A 19,927-nucleotide genomic window follows, 5' to 3' on the forward strand; every position below is an offset into this window, starting at 1 on the left:
AAGAAAAGATATACAAAAGATATCTATAAACGCGGGGGATAGATGTTGGCGTGAATGAAATTATTCACGTGTCGTCTGTCGGGTTCAAATTAAGCTTAGCGGTAGTGGATAAAAAGTGCTTACTGCCATCTACCTAGTAATTTAAACTGTCGTGCTGTGGATCAATCGTTCTTTCTAATCTTAGACCACAAACGCCAATCTCTCGAGTCTCAGTGCTTGAAAACAGAAACCTTAATTCGAAGAATCATTTTGTAAATCGACATTCGGAAACACATTACAGGCTTCAGTTCACCAACTCTATTCGATATTCTATACCATACCGCGAAAGAGATGTTTGCACATACTTATTCAACATCAAGAGTTACAACACCTTCAACAGCATACATACTTAAGTACCTGTTGTAATGAATCGTTATTGCAGGTTCGGACATTACTCTCACTATTGGCACTCGTGCCATCGACTATTTTATCATGTCGCACAACGATATTGAACGCAATAAACGCGTTGCGAACATATGGACTGCGCGTTTTATGCCCTTCGCACTTGCGGGTGTGGTTGGCTATGTAACATATGTCATAGTGGCCATTCTTTGTGGTAGGGGGGAGATGTCATGAGAACCTGAATGTGATCTGCTAACATCTTGCTTTCCAGTAAATTATCTCCTAGTCGAACAGAAAAGTAAGGGTGCCGCAGTGCCCATCCTTATAACATATTTTCTGTTGTTCGTCCTCATGGCCTCGTCTTTCTTCCGGGTTGTGTATATGACAACCTTCGATCCTCCTTATGCGCCACTCGGAGCTGGAGCTGCTGCGATCCAGCGTAGAAACAAGCGAACAAATGATGATATTGGTGGGGGAGAATACACTTCAGGGGATTTTGACGGGTCCAAGACTGATCCAGACTCTCCTGGACTCGAATTATTTTACACAAAAGATGTCTTCGGTGTGGAAAAGGATGGGAAGCCTAAATGGTGTTCTGAGTGTTGCATATGGAAACTGGATCGCCAGCACCACTGTAGTGTTGTAGGAAGATGTATATACAAAATGGATCATTATTGCCCATGGTATGTCCACTGTAACTCCTTTCTTGTTTTGTGGCTAACAAAGTGAAGGGTAGGAGGGCCTATCGGCGAGAATAACTTCAAGTTTTTTATTCAATTTGTTGGGTACACCTCCTTATTTTGTATACATGTTCTTGTAGTGATGGCAGTATACGTTCATCGACAGCGTAGCACTCAGGTATGATTGGCCCATGGACTTTCATTTCCAATCTTCCAAATGCAATTCAAGATTTGCACTTGTTGGAAACAGGGGTTTCGAGAGCAGAACATTGTTGACACGCACTAATTTTACCAACCAGGGCGTGTCTGTTAACCACCAGTTCATTGCCGTTCTTGCACTGTAAGTTAGTGATCCTCGTGATGCGCTTCATTACTGACCAACAATTCAGAGCTGCATTTTTTGGCCTGTTCACTGGAACAATGTTCCTGACATCCGTGAGACTCGCAATCAACAATTTGACACAAGTCGAAGACATATCTAGGTTCGGAAAGATCCATCGACTAGCAATACTAAAGCCATCCCCACAGAGGTTGGCGGAAATAAGTGTAACAGCCGCTTCCACGCAAACTTATTCCGAAATAACGTATCCGCTAGACATTCCGGCACCCTTGGACGGCACCCGGGTAAATCGCCCGTATGTGAAAACTATCAGGCACGATCGCTTGTCCGAGCCAATTTCAGCCAATGACGCAAGGCGAATGGCTGGTCTCACAGGGTTGCCTGCCAATGCAACAATCGAGCCAGCTAACGGGAGCGTCCAACCTGGACATCTGGTCTCGGAACCAACAGAAGCTGGTATCATTCATAATTCGTCAACCGCTCTCTCGTCGTCTGAAAATATTGAAGCACCAGCAACTGGTGGGCTCCAGAAATCGACAAACAATACTGAGCGACTGGATAGAGACCGAAGGGCTGTGCGAACCTTTGCAATACTCGAAACACTGACCCCCGGCGATAATCCTTGGGATCTTGGATCCGCTCTATTAAATTGGGAGACTGTCATGGGAGAACATTTCTTTGACTGGTTTCTCCCCATGAAGAGAAGCCCTTGTTGCAACCACGAGAATACAGAGAGTCACTTCTCGATTGGCCCATCTGTAGATCGTATTCGGGCCTCGGTTTGTTTTATTCCACCTAATGAGGTACGTCCTGAAGGACATCGTCAACGAACCAGGCCAAATCGCCATAAGAAAGACAAAGCGAGTAAATCGGGGCGACAATTTAGCCCAAATGATGAAGAAATGGGTCGAAAAACGGATGAGACAGAACTGCGAGATCTCCGCGCTCGTAACTCACGCCATAGATGATATGTGTTCACCACTCTTTTAATCAATTCACAATTTAATGGGAGTCATTCTGGCTTGGAGCGGAGTTTGCTACAAAACGAGCACTCGCAATATATGAAATTGGCGTTAAGTATATTATGATGCCAGTATATAGAAGCACTAAATGTAATAATTAATCTAATTTGACTTTAGAAAGACATCGGAATAGAAAGTAATACCTTTAGGCTCTCCGAGCACTCATCCTTACTGGTATTTTCAGTTCATTGTGTTCGAGGTCCTGATTATTCGTCGAATGCGAAGCTCGAAAGGATCATATCGCAGTCGAGATGCCTGCTCTTGTTGTCTCCTTGATTTATGCGAGGGTATTAAAACGGGTGCAGTATAGGTACCTTGTTCCACAGCTTAACCCGGCTTCCAAGCATACTAGCACTGCCGGAGCTAAGGTGTTTCCATGCATGTCCATCACAGGGTCCAACATTGAACCAACCTTTGACAACTTGCACCCATTTTTGAGGAACTTACTTGGCATTCGAGATGATTCGGAAGACAAGACAGAATATTCCACGTGATGCAATCCAGAACATATGCGCGTCGTCAAAATTCCAAGACATTCACACTTCCAAATATCTTCGAACATCGTGGAACTCCGGATTTTTGGGAAAGCTGGCCTTGTCAACCTCGAGCCCAGTTTCGTAGTAAATATGCCTCCAATTTGACGATTTCTCTCTGACGCCTTCGCTCACGGCTCCCTTTCAGCATCAGCAACCTCGATCTTCGAGCTAGCAAAGCTTGCAAAGACATGAAGACTAAGACTGTCGGTAAGCTTTAATATCATCGGCGCTGCACCTTCATATGAAGCAGTGTAGATGTTACAGTCATTTGACCCAGGGCTAGCAGATATTTCTACACATGGGCTTCGAAGGGTTTATGGGTGGGCACATACCTCCTAAATGACTTTCTACCTTTTCAATGATGGACTTCCATGCCAGCGATGATTCTGCCAACATTCGAGACACTAGGAAGAATAGTCGCGTGAGTTATGAGGCAAGAGACTCGCGAAAGTTGTAGGCCATCCGACACATCATTCCGAGATAGATTGTAAGGGTTACAGAGCATTGTAACGCGAGTACAGTCATTGCGGTTTAGTTTCAGAAGAGGATTTTCCATGCTACTGAAGCAGTCAACAGATTGATACTCAGACATGATAACACTCATGATATCACTGACCGAAGGTCGTGGATATAGGATACGGCATAAGGAAGAAAATAAATCATAACTCCTCTAACCATAATTCACGAAGCCAGCCAATATCGCGAACTCCAAAACCAATCTCGACAACTTTTCCGCACCAAATAGAGAGAGAAAAGAACTCTATCATTCAAAATCAAAATCAACAACCCATGCTCCTGTCCAACAAAAATATCTCATATTTTGACCCATGCATAGCCATTTCATCCTTCTGGAACACCGCTCGGTAGCTAATCTCCCCCTTCTTCCAACTCTTTACCACAGTATCCTCATCGGTATCATATCCCATACGAGCCTTTTGCTCTCGTATTCGATAGCAGTTGGTATCTAATACCAAGCCTGCTGTGAAGGAACGGAACAATATGTGCAGGAGGTATGCGAGCAATCGGGACAGCACCAACCCCATGTGTTGGAATCAATTTCTCGTGCGCATGCGCAGCATACCCACCATCCCTCCAGGCTCGGGCTATTTGTTGCAGTATATGTAGACATTGTGGATCTGAATCATCAGTACACGTTTCAATGATCAAGCGGGTTTTAAGACTCGAATACCTTGAGCTTTCGTTCCTTTCCTATTGAGAAGTTTCGATTTTCTTGGTGAAACAGCAAGCAGTGAGTTTAGATGGAATAAGCCGATGAATTGCGAGAATGCTGAGATGATCTTGATGCGAATTCAAATTGCCTTGACGGAGCAGCACTGTTAAATACTTCGAAAAACCGACGTTCCGCAGACTAAATCAATGTTGTTCACCTTTCCGACGCCCCCATGATTGATGTCCCAATATCGCACCTGAACGATGGGCGCCGTGCCCCTCGAAGTCTCCACCGTTCATGGTGACTAGCAGTGGAGTTTCTCCCGGATCATCATTAGGAGGTGGCGCAGCTGTATCGATGGAGAGGTTATTTCGGTCGTAGGTTGCAATGGTACAATGGAAGTCTGTAAGTTTGTTGTCGAGAAAGATATTTTCGTGTAACGTCACTCTTTCTAGAATCCTTTAGGAACCGGTCCGTTGGAACAAGGCCCATCTCGCAGGGTCATTTGTCACCGAAGATCTGCTTACAAGCCCCTTGAACGTAGGCGAGAACATTTTGGAAGCTACGTGGAAGCTCATCAATCGATCCGCCGGTGAATGATGGGCGCTCGCGATGACGCGATGGATGAGAAAGTTGGGAAGGCTCCAGTGTAGGGCGCATGGAGATATGGACCAGGCAAATGGCTATGTGAGTACCAAAGTCTAGTCATTCCGGGCATATATCCGAAGTGGCTTGCCCTCGAATCCACAGTATCCTGGAATTCTTAAGCGCGCTTCAATGATCGGTCACAATACGAGCTTTAGCAAGGTAACTGTTCGACCAGCCTCCCTGGTACAGTCAATTAAATTCTGATTCCTACAATTATGGTCAACGAGAATAGCTTAAAGGGAAGTAAAAATCACCATTGCGAATCTTGGGAGAGGTGACGAATCTCTATTTCTTGAAATGTGCATCTTCCCAATTCCTACAAGAAAGCATTGAATCCTTCGACCTGTCTCGTGGCTGGACATTCTAGTAAGGCTAGCAAAGAATCTGGAGTTGGATGTTGTGACGCATACGCCGATTCTTAGCCCCAGCGCTCTTAAGTGCAGTACTCAAGCTTATGATGACTTTCTTATTCCGAATTTGAACGGCTGGGGCTATATCTCACCACAAGAGGAGGAATTTAAGGAGGAATGAGAGTAATAACTAGGTGATGTCTGCTGGCAAAGAGTCAAAACTAACTTCACGTTCTAGCAAAACATTAAAAAATCGTGTTCGGGGAAAAGATCTAAATAACGTTCACAGCCTCGTGTCATTCACATACATGAGAACCGGTTCCCGACTTAGCAATAAGGGTTTTACATCTCTGGCCCGTTAGTCTGTTGTGTGACAATCATGCCAGTCACTTGGGATTCGACAGAAGATCTATATTCTGACTGCAGAATCAAGCCGTACGAAGTAACATTGCTTTACTTCTGCCGCATCATCCTCAAGGAGCCGCTCCTTGAGCCGCAAATGCTTTGATAGATGAGTAACATGAGATATGTAACTAGTGCTGGCTAAAACTAATATAAGCATGATAACTGCAGCTAGCATTCAGGGTTACCTGCTCTCGAGTAATCTTAGCTCATGTCACACAAGTCAGATCAACATTTGACTCCAGACTGAAGATAAAGCCGGCAGCCAGAAAAGTAACCCCATACAACATTGGTGCTAGAACGATAGGATAGTCATCCATTCATAGAATCATAATATTCATCATACCTTCTTTTGATTCTGAGTGAAAGACTGTAACAGTTTCTCTCAAATTGACTACTTTTTCAATTTAACATCTTCTAGCAGTTTTTTCATTTTTACATCTCAATACATAAAGAGCCTCATGTGCAAGGGATGAAGTTCTTTTAACCGATCAACATCCCAAAAAGCTCACATACGTGAGGAGACCGCACGAATGGCCATATTTACAAGCAGTCTAGTCCCGAAAAAGATACAATGATCCTAAGTACACCTATTACAGATCCGAAACTTGATGTATGCCCTCTCAACTGGGAATGCTGAGGTCAGATTTTATCTGCCGGCTAATTAAGTTTTCTTCTCATCCCTAGCTCTCTTCCCATAATATTGTTCCCTTTAGAGAACCATGTCAACATTTCAATTCTTTCAAGAAATATCTTGTCTGGTCTTACATCTTGTTTCCATTTGGCTTCCCTTCTAATCTATCAAGAGCGTCTTCGATAAGTCCAATATGTCCTCTCAAGGTACCCTCCAACTCATCCTGCAGAAGATGTGTTAACAAAGTGAAGATCACTCAATTCAAAGCGCAAAAATCTGGGACAAGAAACATGGTTGGGTGAAGAGGAAGCATAAGAATCTCAAATTGGCCAGTATCTTCATGGGTCTACCCAACGTCTGATGATTTGTTGGAGGCTAATCATTTCTCAGTTGTAAACCTCGCTCGACAACGGCTATCGAGTCGAGCTTAACAGTATGGCCGTTGATGTACGAGGCCGGAATAAGATGTAAGTATGGACTGTCAAGGCATGTACAACCGGATGGTTACAGTGAAAACCATGAATCTTATTTGTAACTGGATGCTAGACTGATAGTTGATTTGATAAAACGGAGATTGTGCCAACTACAGACAATCCCCTGTACCGGGTGATGGGTATCCTCCAGTGTGATACTGTGATGCTGTGATACTGGCCTCTGAGCAACCAGCCTTCCCTGGATGCAATGATAACATTGCCAACCCAAAAGAAATAGATCTCCTACGTACCATTCTTGCTTCATGATCCTCCGAGAGCTCCACCATATGCGATCTTAAGTTGTAGGTGCTTCCCACAACACCTACTAAAGTAGTGAGATTTAGAGCAAAGAGAGCTGCGGGGTTGCGTAGAAAAGACATGGTTAATTCGAATTATTGAATACAGTTGAAAGTCCGATGAAAGAAATCAAAGTAAATAAGTTGAAATAAATAGGGAGATATGAATACAAAATGTACAATAAAGGAGATATATCATATATGTGAGTTCGTGAGTTCGTGAGGTACAATATCATAAGCTACTATGTAGGTACCCTCGTACCTACTACCTAAGTCGACCACCCTACTTTTGGGCCACCCCTGTTTTGAGCCACCCTTTTACACCAAATATCACTATTTTGGTTTATTAATATCTCCATCAATATTGAATGTAATTTAATAAAAATTTATATTCATATAATTCAAACCATTTTGGATTTATATTAGAATTTTTAGAATTTTTAGAATTTTAGGATTTTTTTGGATTAAGATTTAGAACTTCAAAATATCGATTTTCGAATTTGCATGAAAATCATATACAAATTTAAAACTTTTCTATAATCTTTAATAACTTTTTAACAATAATAATTAAAAAAAATTTATATATATTTTTGAAGATTTCAAATCTGAATCTATATAGAAATTCAAAAAAATTCCAAAAAAAAAGAATAGATATAAAGAAATAGTATATAGTGAGTTTAGAATAGTATAAATAATCCCTGCAATTTTGAGAGTACCCCTTTAATATTTATCTATAAGGAATTTTCTATTTTTTCAGAATCTTTCAAAATAAATATATTATAAAATTTTATAATTTATTTTTAGCTATTTTTTCTTAAAAGCTGTTATAGATTTTATAAAGTTTCAAATTTGTATATGATTTCTATACAAATTGAAAATCGATATTTTGAAGCCCCGGAAATCGATCCACAAAAATCCTAAAAATATGAAATTTTTAGAACAGGATTGAAATAGCTTGAATTATATATATATATATAGATTTTTATTAAATTATATTCAATATCAATAGAGATATTAATAAATTAAAAAAGTGTTTTTTGATGTAAAAGGGTGGCCCGAAAGTGGGGTATCCGACTTAGTGCTCTACTCCACTACAGAGTCATGACATCAGCACGGAAAATAGTTCTAAGGCGCGGTACATCGCGCAGTCACGTCTCCCATTACAAAGAAAATGGAAAATACACTTTAACGCGTCTACACCATCCATCAATCTCTTTGGTCAACGGTTGAGCTGGATGCTGGATTGCTTTACCAAAAAGTTCTTTTATCCACAGGTAAGACTCAATGTCATTTCACTATCCAGTGGCAGATGTATGAGAGTATCATTATCATCCTTTCAGTACATATAGAATTTCCTTCGAAGTTCGTAACATCTTAACAAATACCCTTCATTCTGTCCTGAGGTCCAACTCCGGATTGGACATTACAAGGAAAAAGAGCACTGTGTAGTCGCTTCATGATATCGAGTCTAATTGTCGGGCTCAGAGGATCTTTTCCTTACTTCTATTGTCGCACGTACAAAACATGGTCACGGAATAGCGAATTTACTACGCCAAAATCGTATTTCTCGAGCGAAAATTCAGAGTCATGTCTTCTCCGCAACCTTTTATGCAATCATCCCCTCTGCAAGCCTCACCATCGCGTCGCAAAAAGAGTCAATTTACGTATAGGCACCTCGCACAGTTGGCTCTTTCTGCTACGTCATGCCCTCTGAGGGTGGTCGCACATCTCGACCTTGACGCATTTTATGCGCAGGTTGAGATGGTAAGATTAGGAATTGAGGAGGACAAACCATTAGCTGTACAACAATGGTGAGGATTCTTTACTCAATGGATGGTCGACCATCATACTTTTGGAGGGCCTGCTGAAGCTAATACGTGGGTTGAACATAGGCAAGGTCTCATAGCTATCAATTATCCAGCCAGGGCATTTGGTCTCAACCGGCACGTAACTATTACAGAAGCAAAGAAGCTTTGTCCAGATCTCATATGTCAACATGTTGCGACTTGGCGCGAAGGCGATGAAAAATGGGCATATCACGACGATGCCTTTAAGAATATTGCTACACACAAAGTCTCTCTCGATCCTTACAGACTCGAATCAAAACGAATATTGGCTTGTATAAAAGATTGTCTACCCAAAGAGTTGCAAAGAGTAGAGAAAGCTAGTGTAGATGAGGTCTTCATGGATCTATCTGCCCAGGTCCATGCGACGCTTTTGGAGAGATATCCTGAGTTGAGAGGTCCTGCTCCTTACGATGATTTGACGGAACAACTGCCGCTACCCCCCACGACTTTTCTCGACTGGAAAGCGGATGCACTCGTGGATCTAGATAACGATGAAGCGGAAACTGATGACCCAGATTGGGATGATATAGCAATGCTGATTGGTTCTGAAATCGTACGCACAGTTCGGGCCGCAATACGTGAGAAACTCAAATATACTTGTTCGGCCGGCATTGCCCAAAACAAAATGCTTTCCAAATTGGGTTCCGCGCATAAGAAGCCAAATCAACAAACTGTTGTCCGAAATCGGGCAATTCAGCAATTTTTATCAGGCTTCAAGTTTACTAAGATTAGAAATTTGGGAGGCAAGACAGGTGAGGAAGTGGTCAAGCTATTTAATACAGATATGGTCAATGATCTGTTACTTGTTCCCATGGAGCAATTAAAACAAAAACTAGGAGATGAAACCGGGACGCGGATTTACAACGTCATTCGTGGAATTGATGTCAGTGATATCAATTCACGAACTCAGATAAAGTCAATGTTATCTGCAAAATCGTTTCGACCTAGTATCAACACTCCCGAGCAGGCTAACAGGTGGCTCCGCATCTTTGCGGCGGATATACAATCCCGATTAGTGGAGGAGGGGGTTCTAGAGAACAAGAGAAGGCCCAAGACGATCAATTTGCACCACAAACATGGAGCCCAAAGCAAATCTCGACAAGCGCCAATTCCGCAAGGAAAGCAGATGGACGAGATACTCCTTTTTGAACTTGCCAAGACACTTCTAAATCAAATCATGCTTGATGGGAGGGTATGGCCTTGTTCGAATTTGAGTTTAAGTGTCGGCGGTTTTGAGGATGGAGTGCCCACAGGTAACATGGGTATCGGGGCGTTTTTGGTCAAAGGCGATGAAGCCAGGACTCTAAACAATCCAGCTCCGCGAGAGCCGAACGTATCTGCAGAGAGACCTGAAAAGAGACGTCGTATACTTGATGCAGGAATCCAGAAATTCTTCGTCAAGACAGATAGCGTCGAAGAGCACGATGATGACTTCGGCGGTGAGCAGAATTTAGCCGGGCCAGGTATTGTATATGAGAAAAAGGGGCATTCGCTTCCTAAAGTGGATTTTAAGGCTGCACGTTTACCGCAAGAGAATGAGGCGGCTAGAAGGCCAGAAACATCAGCCAATCCCTCCATCCCAAAACAATCACAAATTACAGAATTTCTATGTACCCGTTGCAATCAGGCACTGGATTGTGCGGAGGCATTTCAGAGTCACCAAGATTGGCATTTCGCTAAAGATCTTCATGACGAGGATCGTTTACGGCGTACATCGCCAGCTCCTACTCCTTCCTCCGCCAACAAAAGGGGTGCGGCATCGAAGAAACGAGGCAATGGACGTGGTAGCCGACCGGAAAAGGGTCAAAGCAAGTTGACATTTGGATAATGAAAAACAGATGAAACAACTCTCACCGACCGCGTTTTCACCCTATCCTGAAGTGCCACACGATACCTTTAACTTCTAGGTGAATGCGCCGAGATTTTAACACTCATGCTGATGGGAAGAGCCCTATAGTTCCAGAAGACGGCCAATTCATGCTCGGACTATGCTCCGATATACTGTGCAACTGGAACAATATGCTCACCGGGATCGCACATTCTAGATGCAACGTGATGTCCGGATGTACAAACACATTTTTGCGGTATGAGTTCCATTGGATAACGCATTCGTAGTATATGATCTTTTCGAAGCTACGAGTAATGCAATAACGACCATCATTGCGATAGTGTTTCTTCTAGAGGTTCAGCTAGAGCCGGCCACCCGGCCATATTGTGGCCTTGCAAATGATAAGCAGGCTTGCCATGGATCCAGGCTGTCAGATTTAACAAGCAACACTCGTACTTGGATCTTCAGGACGGTCATGCGCAATATTGAAGGCATCAAGAACAATAGATAATGTCTCACCCACACAAAGCACCATTATTTGGATGGGATGAAAGACATGCCGTTAGCCCTACCAAATTGGAGTCGTTCGTCTCTCGTCAGATATCCTGATCGGCAGGGTACATCATCACCTACCGTACATATACAGTAAGACGCAAAGAGATCCAGAGCCTCGTGGTTGTGAGAAGAATTAAAAGAGTAAAAATTATCGGATTATCGGTAGGCCTATAGTGACTCTAGACAATCTACAAACGCCAGTCGCATGGATTTGTTGTCAATGTGCCTTAAATTAATCCATGTCTAAAAGTATCATGATGGCTTCTCGAAAGACAAATGAAAATTAACATGGAACGATTGTGAACCTGTGAAATTGAAGTTTATATGGGTTAGGCAGCATTTTGCTTGCGTTAGGCTGGGATGCATCAATACCCAACCCGATTGAATTCGCGCCACAAAAGAATCACAGACCACCCAAACTACCAAGATCACAAACCTTGCCAGCAAAACTGCAGGAATCGCTGGCTGCCCTTTGCTTTTTTGGATCTCATTCACTATCACCATCACCGTCACCATCACCATCGCGATCTCTAGTTCCTGTTCCAGTTCCTGTCCGTTCTTCACAGAACATTCAAGCCTTGATTGTTTCTGTTGTGCAATTCGAGGTTCGGAATTGGGGGTCAAATCTCAGATCTTCTATTGGTTCCTTGGTCTAGTGGATTGAGTTATTAATGTGATATGACAGGAAGAATCCTGTGCACAACATGTGTGGGTAGTAAGTATAGCACAGGGCATCGCATCGCATAGCATATTTCATGTAAGGTCAAGGTAGGTAAGAAGCTTTCGATACAGATTTGACCAAACAATTTGATTGCAACAAATGAAGAATTGGTCAAAGGGAACCTCGGCGTCGCTCATTACAGGATGGATATTCTCCTCTGATGTATTCACGCGTCATCTTCGATCACTTTACACCCTCATTGTGCCATCCATCTATTTCCCTACTTTCCCGCTGTAGTACAGTAGTAGCAAGGAAAGGAGTTCCACTTTCTGGCAAATTCGGCGAGTCTATATTCCCCAGAACCCAGAATTTACGTTGGGTCGTGGGTCGTAGGACCGAATCATCGTGGAACGGTACTGTGATAGACTGGATTTTGATCCCTGGCTGGATCCAATAGTTCAGGCTTGAGAAGATTGGAGATTATGATCGGTTGATGAATTGATGAGCTAATGGTAGGGCGAGATATCGATTTGTTTGGTGTCAGGTTTCTAATAAGTATACCCAAAGATGCCCTTAACAAAAAGAAGGTTTTTGGTTAGAGTTTTTTTTAATGATTCATGTCGACATTTTCCACTATACTCCTGACATGAAGATATAAAACTTTGAATAAACCATACGAAATTTAATTTTTAATTAGTCTACTATTGACCACCTTGAGACTTCTTCATACGCCTTAGCTATAACGAGGCATATTTATCTCTCTCTCTCTCTCTCTATATCCCTGCCTCTATCCCTATCCCTATCTCTATCTCTATCTCTATATCCGTACATACCTAGGTACTTAAACCTATCTAGCTGTATCCTTCCCTTAAGTTGCCACCGCCGTTGTTGCTGCTGCCCCTCTTTGAAACCCCATCGGTGCCATCACTATCTTCCGCCTTACCATATCCAACCTTACGCCACACTTGTCGACCCATTCCAGATTCCAGTCATCCTTCCTTTATATACTCCCGTGCGAAAGTACCTCGGAGGATTAAGAAAACAGGGCTGGCTCGCTCACTCTGCCCACATTTGGCTTTGCATTGCACTTGCTAGTCGTCATATCCCGTCCACAGTACTTGACTACAAGAACAAGAATTTGGCATTGTGACTGCATTCCATAGCGATCAGTATTAATTACCTTGGATAATCTAAAAAGAAAAGAGAGAGACCTTTCCTGCTCTTCCTCCTCTTATTTTCTCTTCCTCCTCAACAAAAAGAAGATTCAATCACTTTCTTGAATATTGAAAAATCAGATCGAAACGAATCGACCCAGATCAATTCAATTCAAATTCATTTTAAAAAATCAGTTGAAAAAGATCTTCCTCCCCAAACAGAATAATAAGCATAATCCCGTCACAAATCTCTTAATTTTCCACGCATTCTTATACAGCTGGTGGTTGTTGTCCAATTATTCCATAGTTATTCCTTTGACTGGTTGGGCTGTACGCGATAATTAAAAGCGGCCAGTTTAAAACCATTATAACTGCACCATTCCTAAACGGATATTCAGCTACAGTTACAGTCGACCGGGGGGGAATTAAAAAAGACACACATTCGACACACCACCCCTCGCAAACCCAGCCTTCTCTCGCTTTTGCCACCTTCTCCCACTCTTCCTCTCTCACCGTCTTATCTAAAAATCAATTCTTCTTTTGAGTGAGTCTTCAAGACGAGAGTCAAAACAACTACCATCGAAGAAAAAGACCACACAAGGGGAACAAGTAAATCGCCAGCTCAGAGAAAATATCCCAGTCATCATTCGTCTAGAAGGTTAAATTGTTTAGTTGCCTCTTCCTGGAGTACGACTTTCATATTACACGACATTATTATACCAGCTTCCGCGTCTTCTGCGTTACTACCCTCTGGGATTGGATAGGACCTTTTCAAATCTTACTCTCTCTTCTTATACGCTTCCCAAACTTCAGAGTTACTCAGGACCAACCGATCCTTTCTCTTACTTCCACAGGATTACTTCTTCTCGAGGCTCCCGCTCATACCCCCCCTCCCCGGGTATTGAGAAAGTTTTCCACTTCTCTAAACAGGATTTTCTTCTAGGCCGTTTTCTGACTATCCAATTTGTCACCGGTTATTTTGTGTGTGCTACCACATTTATCCCCTAGGCTGACTTGTGTGTGATTTGCATTCCAAAATCCTCACTTCTGGTCCTTCTCTTTCTCTTCCCACCAACTTTTTCCTGGCCCATCATCATGTCGCGACGTGACGATAGAGATAGCAGAGCTTCGCGCTCGCAACCACAGCCACCACACTCATCTGTTGGCAGGACAGGCCAGTTTGTTATTGACGCTGAAGGTATTGACAGAGAAGTTATCACGGCCGATATCTGCCGGTATCTTGGTAACGATGCTCTCGTCAAACCGGGTGACGTGGAAGTAAGTAGCCGCCTCCAAAATTTTCAGACTTGAATCTGCCATGGAAAACTAATGCCTTCACCTACAGGACCCGAGGACGAAACAACTTAAGCCTGTCTACGTGATCACAGCTTACAGGAATCTTACAAATGTAATGTCGCGTTATATCGATTAAGTGATGTCGCTGATGAATTCTGGGTATAGGCAATGATATTTGACTTAAAGCAGGCGTCTGCAGACTGGCGAGCTGAGAGACTTGCTAGATCGAATGCACAATACCCTACAAATGGTATCTCTTTAAGGGATTCGAACGAGATGGTTCGAAAATCTAACACCCCTATAGTAGTGGACTACAGAAGTTCAAATGCACTCGATCAATCTATTGCTCGAATGGATAGAATGGATGCAACACAGCCTCGTCCTGCTGCACAACAAGGGATGTATAATTCACCATCGGCTGCTGTGCCCAGTTCCCAATCATATCAACCAAGTGGCCAGGGTTACTCGGCGGGTTACAGTCAGCCCACAAGCTACCAGAATGATGGCTACACCCAGCCATCATCACAACCGTATGCTCCTTCTACCCAAGGATACCCTCATGACTCCAGGACTTATATCCACGGATCCAATTATTCTGTTGCTGAACCACCCGCTGGCCGCGGCGGATCTGTTCCTCAGTCAACTCCTAGGACTCAATACCCACCTAGCACATCCTACCAAGCACCTGCAACGCAGTACTACTCCCAGTCTGGACCACCTGCATCAACTCCAGCATATGCCGCCCATGCACCAACAGATCCCTACTATAGTAGTCGTGGTGCGTACGCCCAAGTGCATCTATTTTCTTAATTGTTCTTATTCTCGCAAACGAACGTAATCTAACAATTTAGCTGCTCCATCAGGCAATTATGAATCCACCCCGGAGATATACGATAGCAGAGCATACCCGGAAAGTTCAGATTACCAGATGCAAGATGCCGGATATACTGAACCAGGCTCGTCATACCAGGAACCTGTATCATACTCTCAGCCAATGCCATCTGGACGAAGTGGCACCGCCACTTCTTCATCTCAAAGACCGCGTGACCGGGACAGTAGGGATGACCGTGACAGACATCACCAGCGCCGCAGGAATTGATCTTGTCTCTGGGACGTAATTGATTTGTGCGATACTGTTTCCTCGTACTTTTATCATGTTCTGGCGTTTTTTTCATTGCTTTATTCCCTGGATTTACTGGAACACTGGACCAAAGGAAGCTCCTATATTATGGATCCAGACGAGACAAAGGTTACTTTACGACTTCATCGGAATCTTAATTAAAAGCCAAGAATGCAATAGGTATTGCATCTTGGATATCGAGGTATGGTCTTTATATTACCAGGATTTTCTATCATACCCATCGCTAGACTACTACCAACTGGACCGAATACGGAATGTATTATCGGAGAATTACCGCGGATGTTTTATCATGAACTTTGCATGTGCAGAGCATTTATCCCGGGCTTTATGAGCTTCGAAGGACCAAATGAGGATAATGGATGTGTTTTTGCCTTCTTGCATCTTTCATCTGTCAGTTGCATCAGTTTTTGCACGCGCACAGGCCGTTGGGGCGCATCATGAGTTTATGTTTTCTTGAAAGTTTCTGGATTATCTTAGGATACCATCCCTCATACTTGCTTTGCTGTCTTGGACCCAAATTTCCGGAAGCCTCGCCGGCTGGTTTTTCCTCCATACCACGTTTCGTGATTTGGTTAGTATCTTAATACTCGTTAGAGCATTCAGGTCTGGGTTCAGGCAGCATTGTAGAGGAGTTTGTATATACATCGACAGCAGCCATTCAAAGGATAATTTCAACACTTCAAAACAATGCCCATCCACTCCATGTCATGGATCCTTTTGTGGTCAAGACCCGACCATGGATTTTCATCACTGACTTTCAAGCATGGTCTCACAGCACAGGTACAGTGAAACCATCCGGTTTTGGGACCTCTCTGGATTGGCCTTTTCATTTGGACCTGGATTGCTACCCTTGCGGACTTCCGTCTCTTGGATTTCAGAAGTTCAAACCATCGGACGTGCTATTCTTCGATATTCCCTCCGTTGTGTTCGTTCGATTCAGGTGTGTATCATGGACCAATCGGCTTAATCAAATCTCTTTTCGTCGCCTTGTCCATATGAATCTCATCGCGTTCCGGAACACCAGAACATCTGACCTTTCCATGGGTTACAGAAGGTTGTTGTGCGTTGCTCTGACAAGACACAAATCATCCAAAGTGGCTACTGAGCCCCCCGAAGACTATCTGCACCTTGGCGTATTTTGTCGTATCTCGCCTGGCCTCAGCACTCAACATTTTCTTGCATCGTTTCAAATCCAGGATAAAATACTTGATCATTAATCGGCCCTCACAAAACATATCCACGCAGGACGTCCAAAACCGTGGTCATTTACTAGCAGCTGTTGGCCATTCTTTCTGAAGACGGATGACCTAACCACGGGACAACGGCCGACTTTCATAGAGGGAAACCTCTTAATTTGCCCTCTTTATTGACTGCTGACAGCAATAGGAAATTGCATGTCAAAATTGGGAACCTTAGGAAAGGTTGTTTAGCTTCAAGAGCGTGCCATTTCAATAATTCAGGGTGGCAGTAGTCTGTTATTTCATTCTTTGAAACTCTGTTCGCACGTTTGCGGGCCTGAGTTGTACGATTGGGATCGGTTTCATTCTAGTTTTGTGGAGGGTTTGAGGACTTCATATTCGTTTCGGGCTGGGTCGTAAGGAAACATAATACGCATGGCGGTTCGGTTGGTCAGTCGGTCGGTGGCATGGTGTGATCATTGGCACATATAATCGTTTCAATCATCTCGCAAAACGGCATAGGTGGCACAAATTTAGATGCTATTACGCCATCGCTACTCATGGCTTTTTAATTACTAGTTTTCGTTTCACGTTTTATCTGGATTTCTATTCGCTATAGTGCTGTGATGGTAGACCAATGGACGGTGTGTAATGAGATGAATAACGGTTGAAGCTGCAGCTTTTTGCAATGTTCAGGAAAAGAATGAATGAATGACGTTCTGGAGGACTAGATTCTAACTGTACAAATCTTACTGGTCCTAATCAATTAATACAAGGACTCTTTGCTCTGCGTAATGTAGAACTCGTGAAATGGTGAATTGACAAGCGCATACTATGCCTGACGGCAGCAATAAAGGGGCATGTCGGTGATTATAGGAAAACGTTTGGGATGCTGATGGGTCTAAGATGATAGATAACCTTCTCCAACGGCTGGATCGTTAACCTTATCTATGTTGAGAATATCTATAAAAAAATCGAGATTTAGATTTTGATAATATTGAACGTTATTGGACAAATCGACTTGAATGCGTTTCTTTGCAATAGGAACTGGAAAGCCTAAAAGTTGATATCTGGGGTAAGTTATCATACCGAGGCTTACCTAGAATGTCTCAGTGCATTCATTCATTAACCTCTTCACCTGAGAAGAGTTTATCATCAATCTAAACAATTACATACTCGTACATGCATGCATTATCATACTTATAATAATTCGTGATGCTACTACTTTCCTTGTGTTTAATCCCACTGATTTATACTTCTATTCTGGTATCAGGATGGAATAATTATTGGGCTGAAGGTTTCCAGGTGCCATTCCTACCATCAATTCAAGCTCCGTTACGACAATGGACCTCACCACCCAAAAGCTCGGGAGGCGATGCAGCTATTAGTCAGAGTCGAACCCTCACTCTGCGAAGTGTGTATCATCGCGGAACCAAAGAATACCCTGGGTTACATCGACGGCTCAGAATCAATCCCGAGAAGATAAAGAAAGCGGCCCACCAGCTCGAAGTTAGCGATGGCGAATCTGAAGTTGGACCTTTTACCCTTTACACAGCTCCAATAGGCATCCACAGACTTCGAAAGCGAAGTGTACAAGATATAGAAGCTTTCAATCAATGGCCTGCCGATTTACCTGCATCGGCATGGTCTGTTGATGATGTGTCGGCGCCAAATGTGACAGACAAATCCACTGTGGTCAATTTTGCCGTCATGGCAGCAAACACATATCAGCGAACTCCAGATGACCCTCAGTGGGAAGACGTAAAACCTCCCTTCAATCTTTCATCTTCCATTGGATGGGAATCGGATGGTCTGCGGGGCCATGTTTATGCCGACGATACAAATACTACAATCGTTATCGCGTTGAAGGGTACAACTTCAGCTGTATTCGATGGAGCGGAAACAACTACAAATGATAAGGAGAATGATAATCTGTTTGCGGGATGTTGCTGTGGACAAGGTGGATGGGGGCTACGAAAAGTATGTGATTGTATGACGGCAACATATACCTGCAACGAAATGTGTGTTTCTAAAGCATTAAAGAAACCGAATCGTTATTATCAAGCTGCCGTGGAACTTTATGGAAACATTACAGAGGAATATCCCAACGCCGATGTTTGGTTGACAGGTCATTCTCTTGGAGGACTTGTCACTACTCTCGTTGCATTAACTTTTGGCCATCCTGTACTGACCTTTGAGTCGGTTCCTCAGGAATTAGCAATCTCTCGATTGGCTCTTCCTACTCCACCAGGATACAATTCGGCCTCTGAAGCTCGTGATAATGTAGGTATCTGGAATTTCGGACACACCGCTGATCCAGTATATATGGGTACGTGTAATGGGGCTACATCACTTTGTGCTTTTGCTGGTTATGCCCTCGAGTCGACGTGTCATGCAGGATTGCGATGTGTCTACGATGTTGTTACAGATTTTGGCTGGAGTGTATCTCTATCGACTCACGGAATTAGAGCCTCCATCAGAAATGTATACAAGAAGTATGATGAAGCCCCACCGTGTGTTGCCGAGACCGATTGCGTTGATTGCTTCAATTGGAAACGAGAAAAGGGTCCTCACTCTACTTCATCAAGTACTATTGCAAGTACAACGTCAAAGCCAAGGACTCGTACCGAAACTTGCAAAAGTCCCGGCTGGTGGGGTTGCTTAGATGAAGGCAGTGCGAGTACAACGTTTACGTCAACGACAACAATAATCTCGACATCTTGTAAGAGTTATGGATGGTTCGGACGATGTATAGACCCAACTGCTACTACTTTCACCTCTAAAACCACTGTTATCGAGGCTTCGGCAGCTATCCAGGAGGTTACCGCTACTGTCACGAGTAGCGAGGATCTCGCTAGAGGGTCCAAGACTCAACCAGTCCAAACACATCAAATCACTACTTCTCCCAAAGCTCCAAGTTGAGAAGATCAAGCATAATACACGGTGATATAAACTTGTGATTGGATAACGGATTGTATTATATCGCTGTCTTATTATGATTGGACAATATACGATCTCCGCGCTGATATTTCGATTGATGTTTATCAAGAAATGAAGTCTGAGCAAGCAACATAGCGAATTTTAGGCTTTGATTTGAAGATAATCCCTACACCGGTACTGGCTATCTAAGCATGCTACCACTTCACCAACCTCAATCATTATTACCAAGCTCCTTATGCAAGCATCACGGCTCACTACTAACCAAACGGTGGCCCGTTCTAGGTTTCACTCGGACGTCTTTTGAAAATAATTGATTCATGGGTTCATTCTGTCCATTCAATCTTTGATCTGTTGAAGGACAGAAGATAGAAGCGACTAAAGAATTCCTACAGGA

The 19,927-nt window shown here is 43.3% G+C and overlaps 6 protein-coding genes across 6 annotated transcripts; 4 read left to right on the forward strand and 2 right to left on the reverse strand.

Annotated features, from left to right (window-relative positions):
- Nucleotides 1-471: 471 nt before the first annotated feature.
- EAE97_008904 (uncharacterized protein) lies at nucleotides 472-2,369 on the forward strand (the record flags this gene model as incomplete). The annotated part of the gene is made up of 5 exons (XM_038879419.1): nucleotides 472-595; nucleotides 653-1,064; nucleotides 1,113-1,239; nucleotides 1,361-1,401; nucleotides 1,451-2,369. 5 exons carry the CDS (start codon nucleotides 472-474, stop codon nucleotides 2,367-2,369), a joined length of 1,623 nt encoding a protein of 540 aa, XP_038729930.1.
- Nucleotides 2,370-4,333: 1,964 nt separating this feature from the next.
- Nucleotides 4,334-4,790, reverse strand: EAE97_008905 (uncharacterized protein; the record flags this gene model as incomplete). The annotated part of the gene is made up of 2 exons (XM_038879420.1): nucleotides 4,334-4,533; nucleotides 4,658-4,790. The coding sequence occupies 2 exons, from the start codon at nucleotides 4,788-4,790 to the stop codon at nucleotides 4,334-4,336; spliced, it is 333 nt and encodes a 110-aa protein (XP_038729931.1).
- Nucleotides 4,791-6,194: 1,404 nt separating this feature from the next.
- EAE97_008906 (uncharacterized protein) lies at nucleotides 6,195-7,017 on the reverse strand (the record flags this gene model as incomplete). Its single annotated transcript, XM_038879421.1, has 3 exons — nucleotides 6,195-6,240; nucleotides 6,299-6,387; nucleotides 6,889-7,017. 3 exons carry the CDS (start codon nucleotides 7,015-7,017, stop codon nucleotides 6,195-6,197), a joined length of 264 nt encoding a protein of 87 aa, XP_038729932.1.
- Nucleotides 7,018-8,520: 1,503 nt separating this feature from the next.
- EAE97_008907 (uncharacterized protein) lies at nucleotides 8,521-10,608 on the forward strand (the record flags this gene model as incomplete). Its single annotated transcript, XM_038879422.1, has 2 exons — nucleotides 8,521-8,744; nucleotides 8,826-10,608. 2 exons carry the CDS (start codon nucleotides 8,521-8,523, stop codon nucleotides 10,606-10,608), a joined length of 2,007 nt encoding a protein of 668 aa, XP_038729933.1.
- Nucleotides 10,609-14,073: 3,465 nt separating this feature from the next.
- EAE97_008908 (uncharacterized protein) lies at nucleotides 14,074-15,373 on the forward strand (the record flags this gene model as incomplete). The annotated part of the gene is made up of 4 exons (XM_038879423.1): nucleotides 14,074-14,256; nucleotides 14,324-14,386; nucleotides 14,440-15,052; nucleotides 15,126-15,373. 4 exons carry the CDS (start codon nucleotides 14,074-14,076, stop codon nucleotides 15,371-15,373), a joined length of 1,107 nt encoding a protein of 368 aa, XP_038729934.1.
- A 2,435-nt stretch (nucleotides 15,374-17,808) lies between these two features.
- Nucleotides 17,809-19,515, forward strand: EAE97_008909 (uncharacterized protein; the record flags this gene model as incomplete). The annotated part of the gene is made up of 1 exon (XM_038879424.1): nucleotides 17,809-19,515. One exon carries the CDS (start codon nucleotides 17,809-17,811, stop codon nucleotides 19,513-19,515), a length of 1,707 nt encoding a protein of 568 aa, XP_038729935.1.
- Between the last annotated feature and the right edge of the window lie 412 nt (nucleotides 19,516-19,927).

This window comes from Botrytis byssoidea (genome assembly GCF_014898295.1).
Source record: "Botrytis byssoidea strain MUCL 94 chromosome Unknown BBYS_019, whole genome shotgun sequence".
In the NCBI taxonomy this organism is placed as follows: domain Eukaryota; kingdom Fungi; phylum Ascomycota; class Leotiomycetes; order Helotiales; family Sclerotiniaceae; genus Botrytis; species Botrytis byssoidea.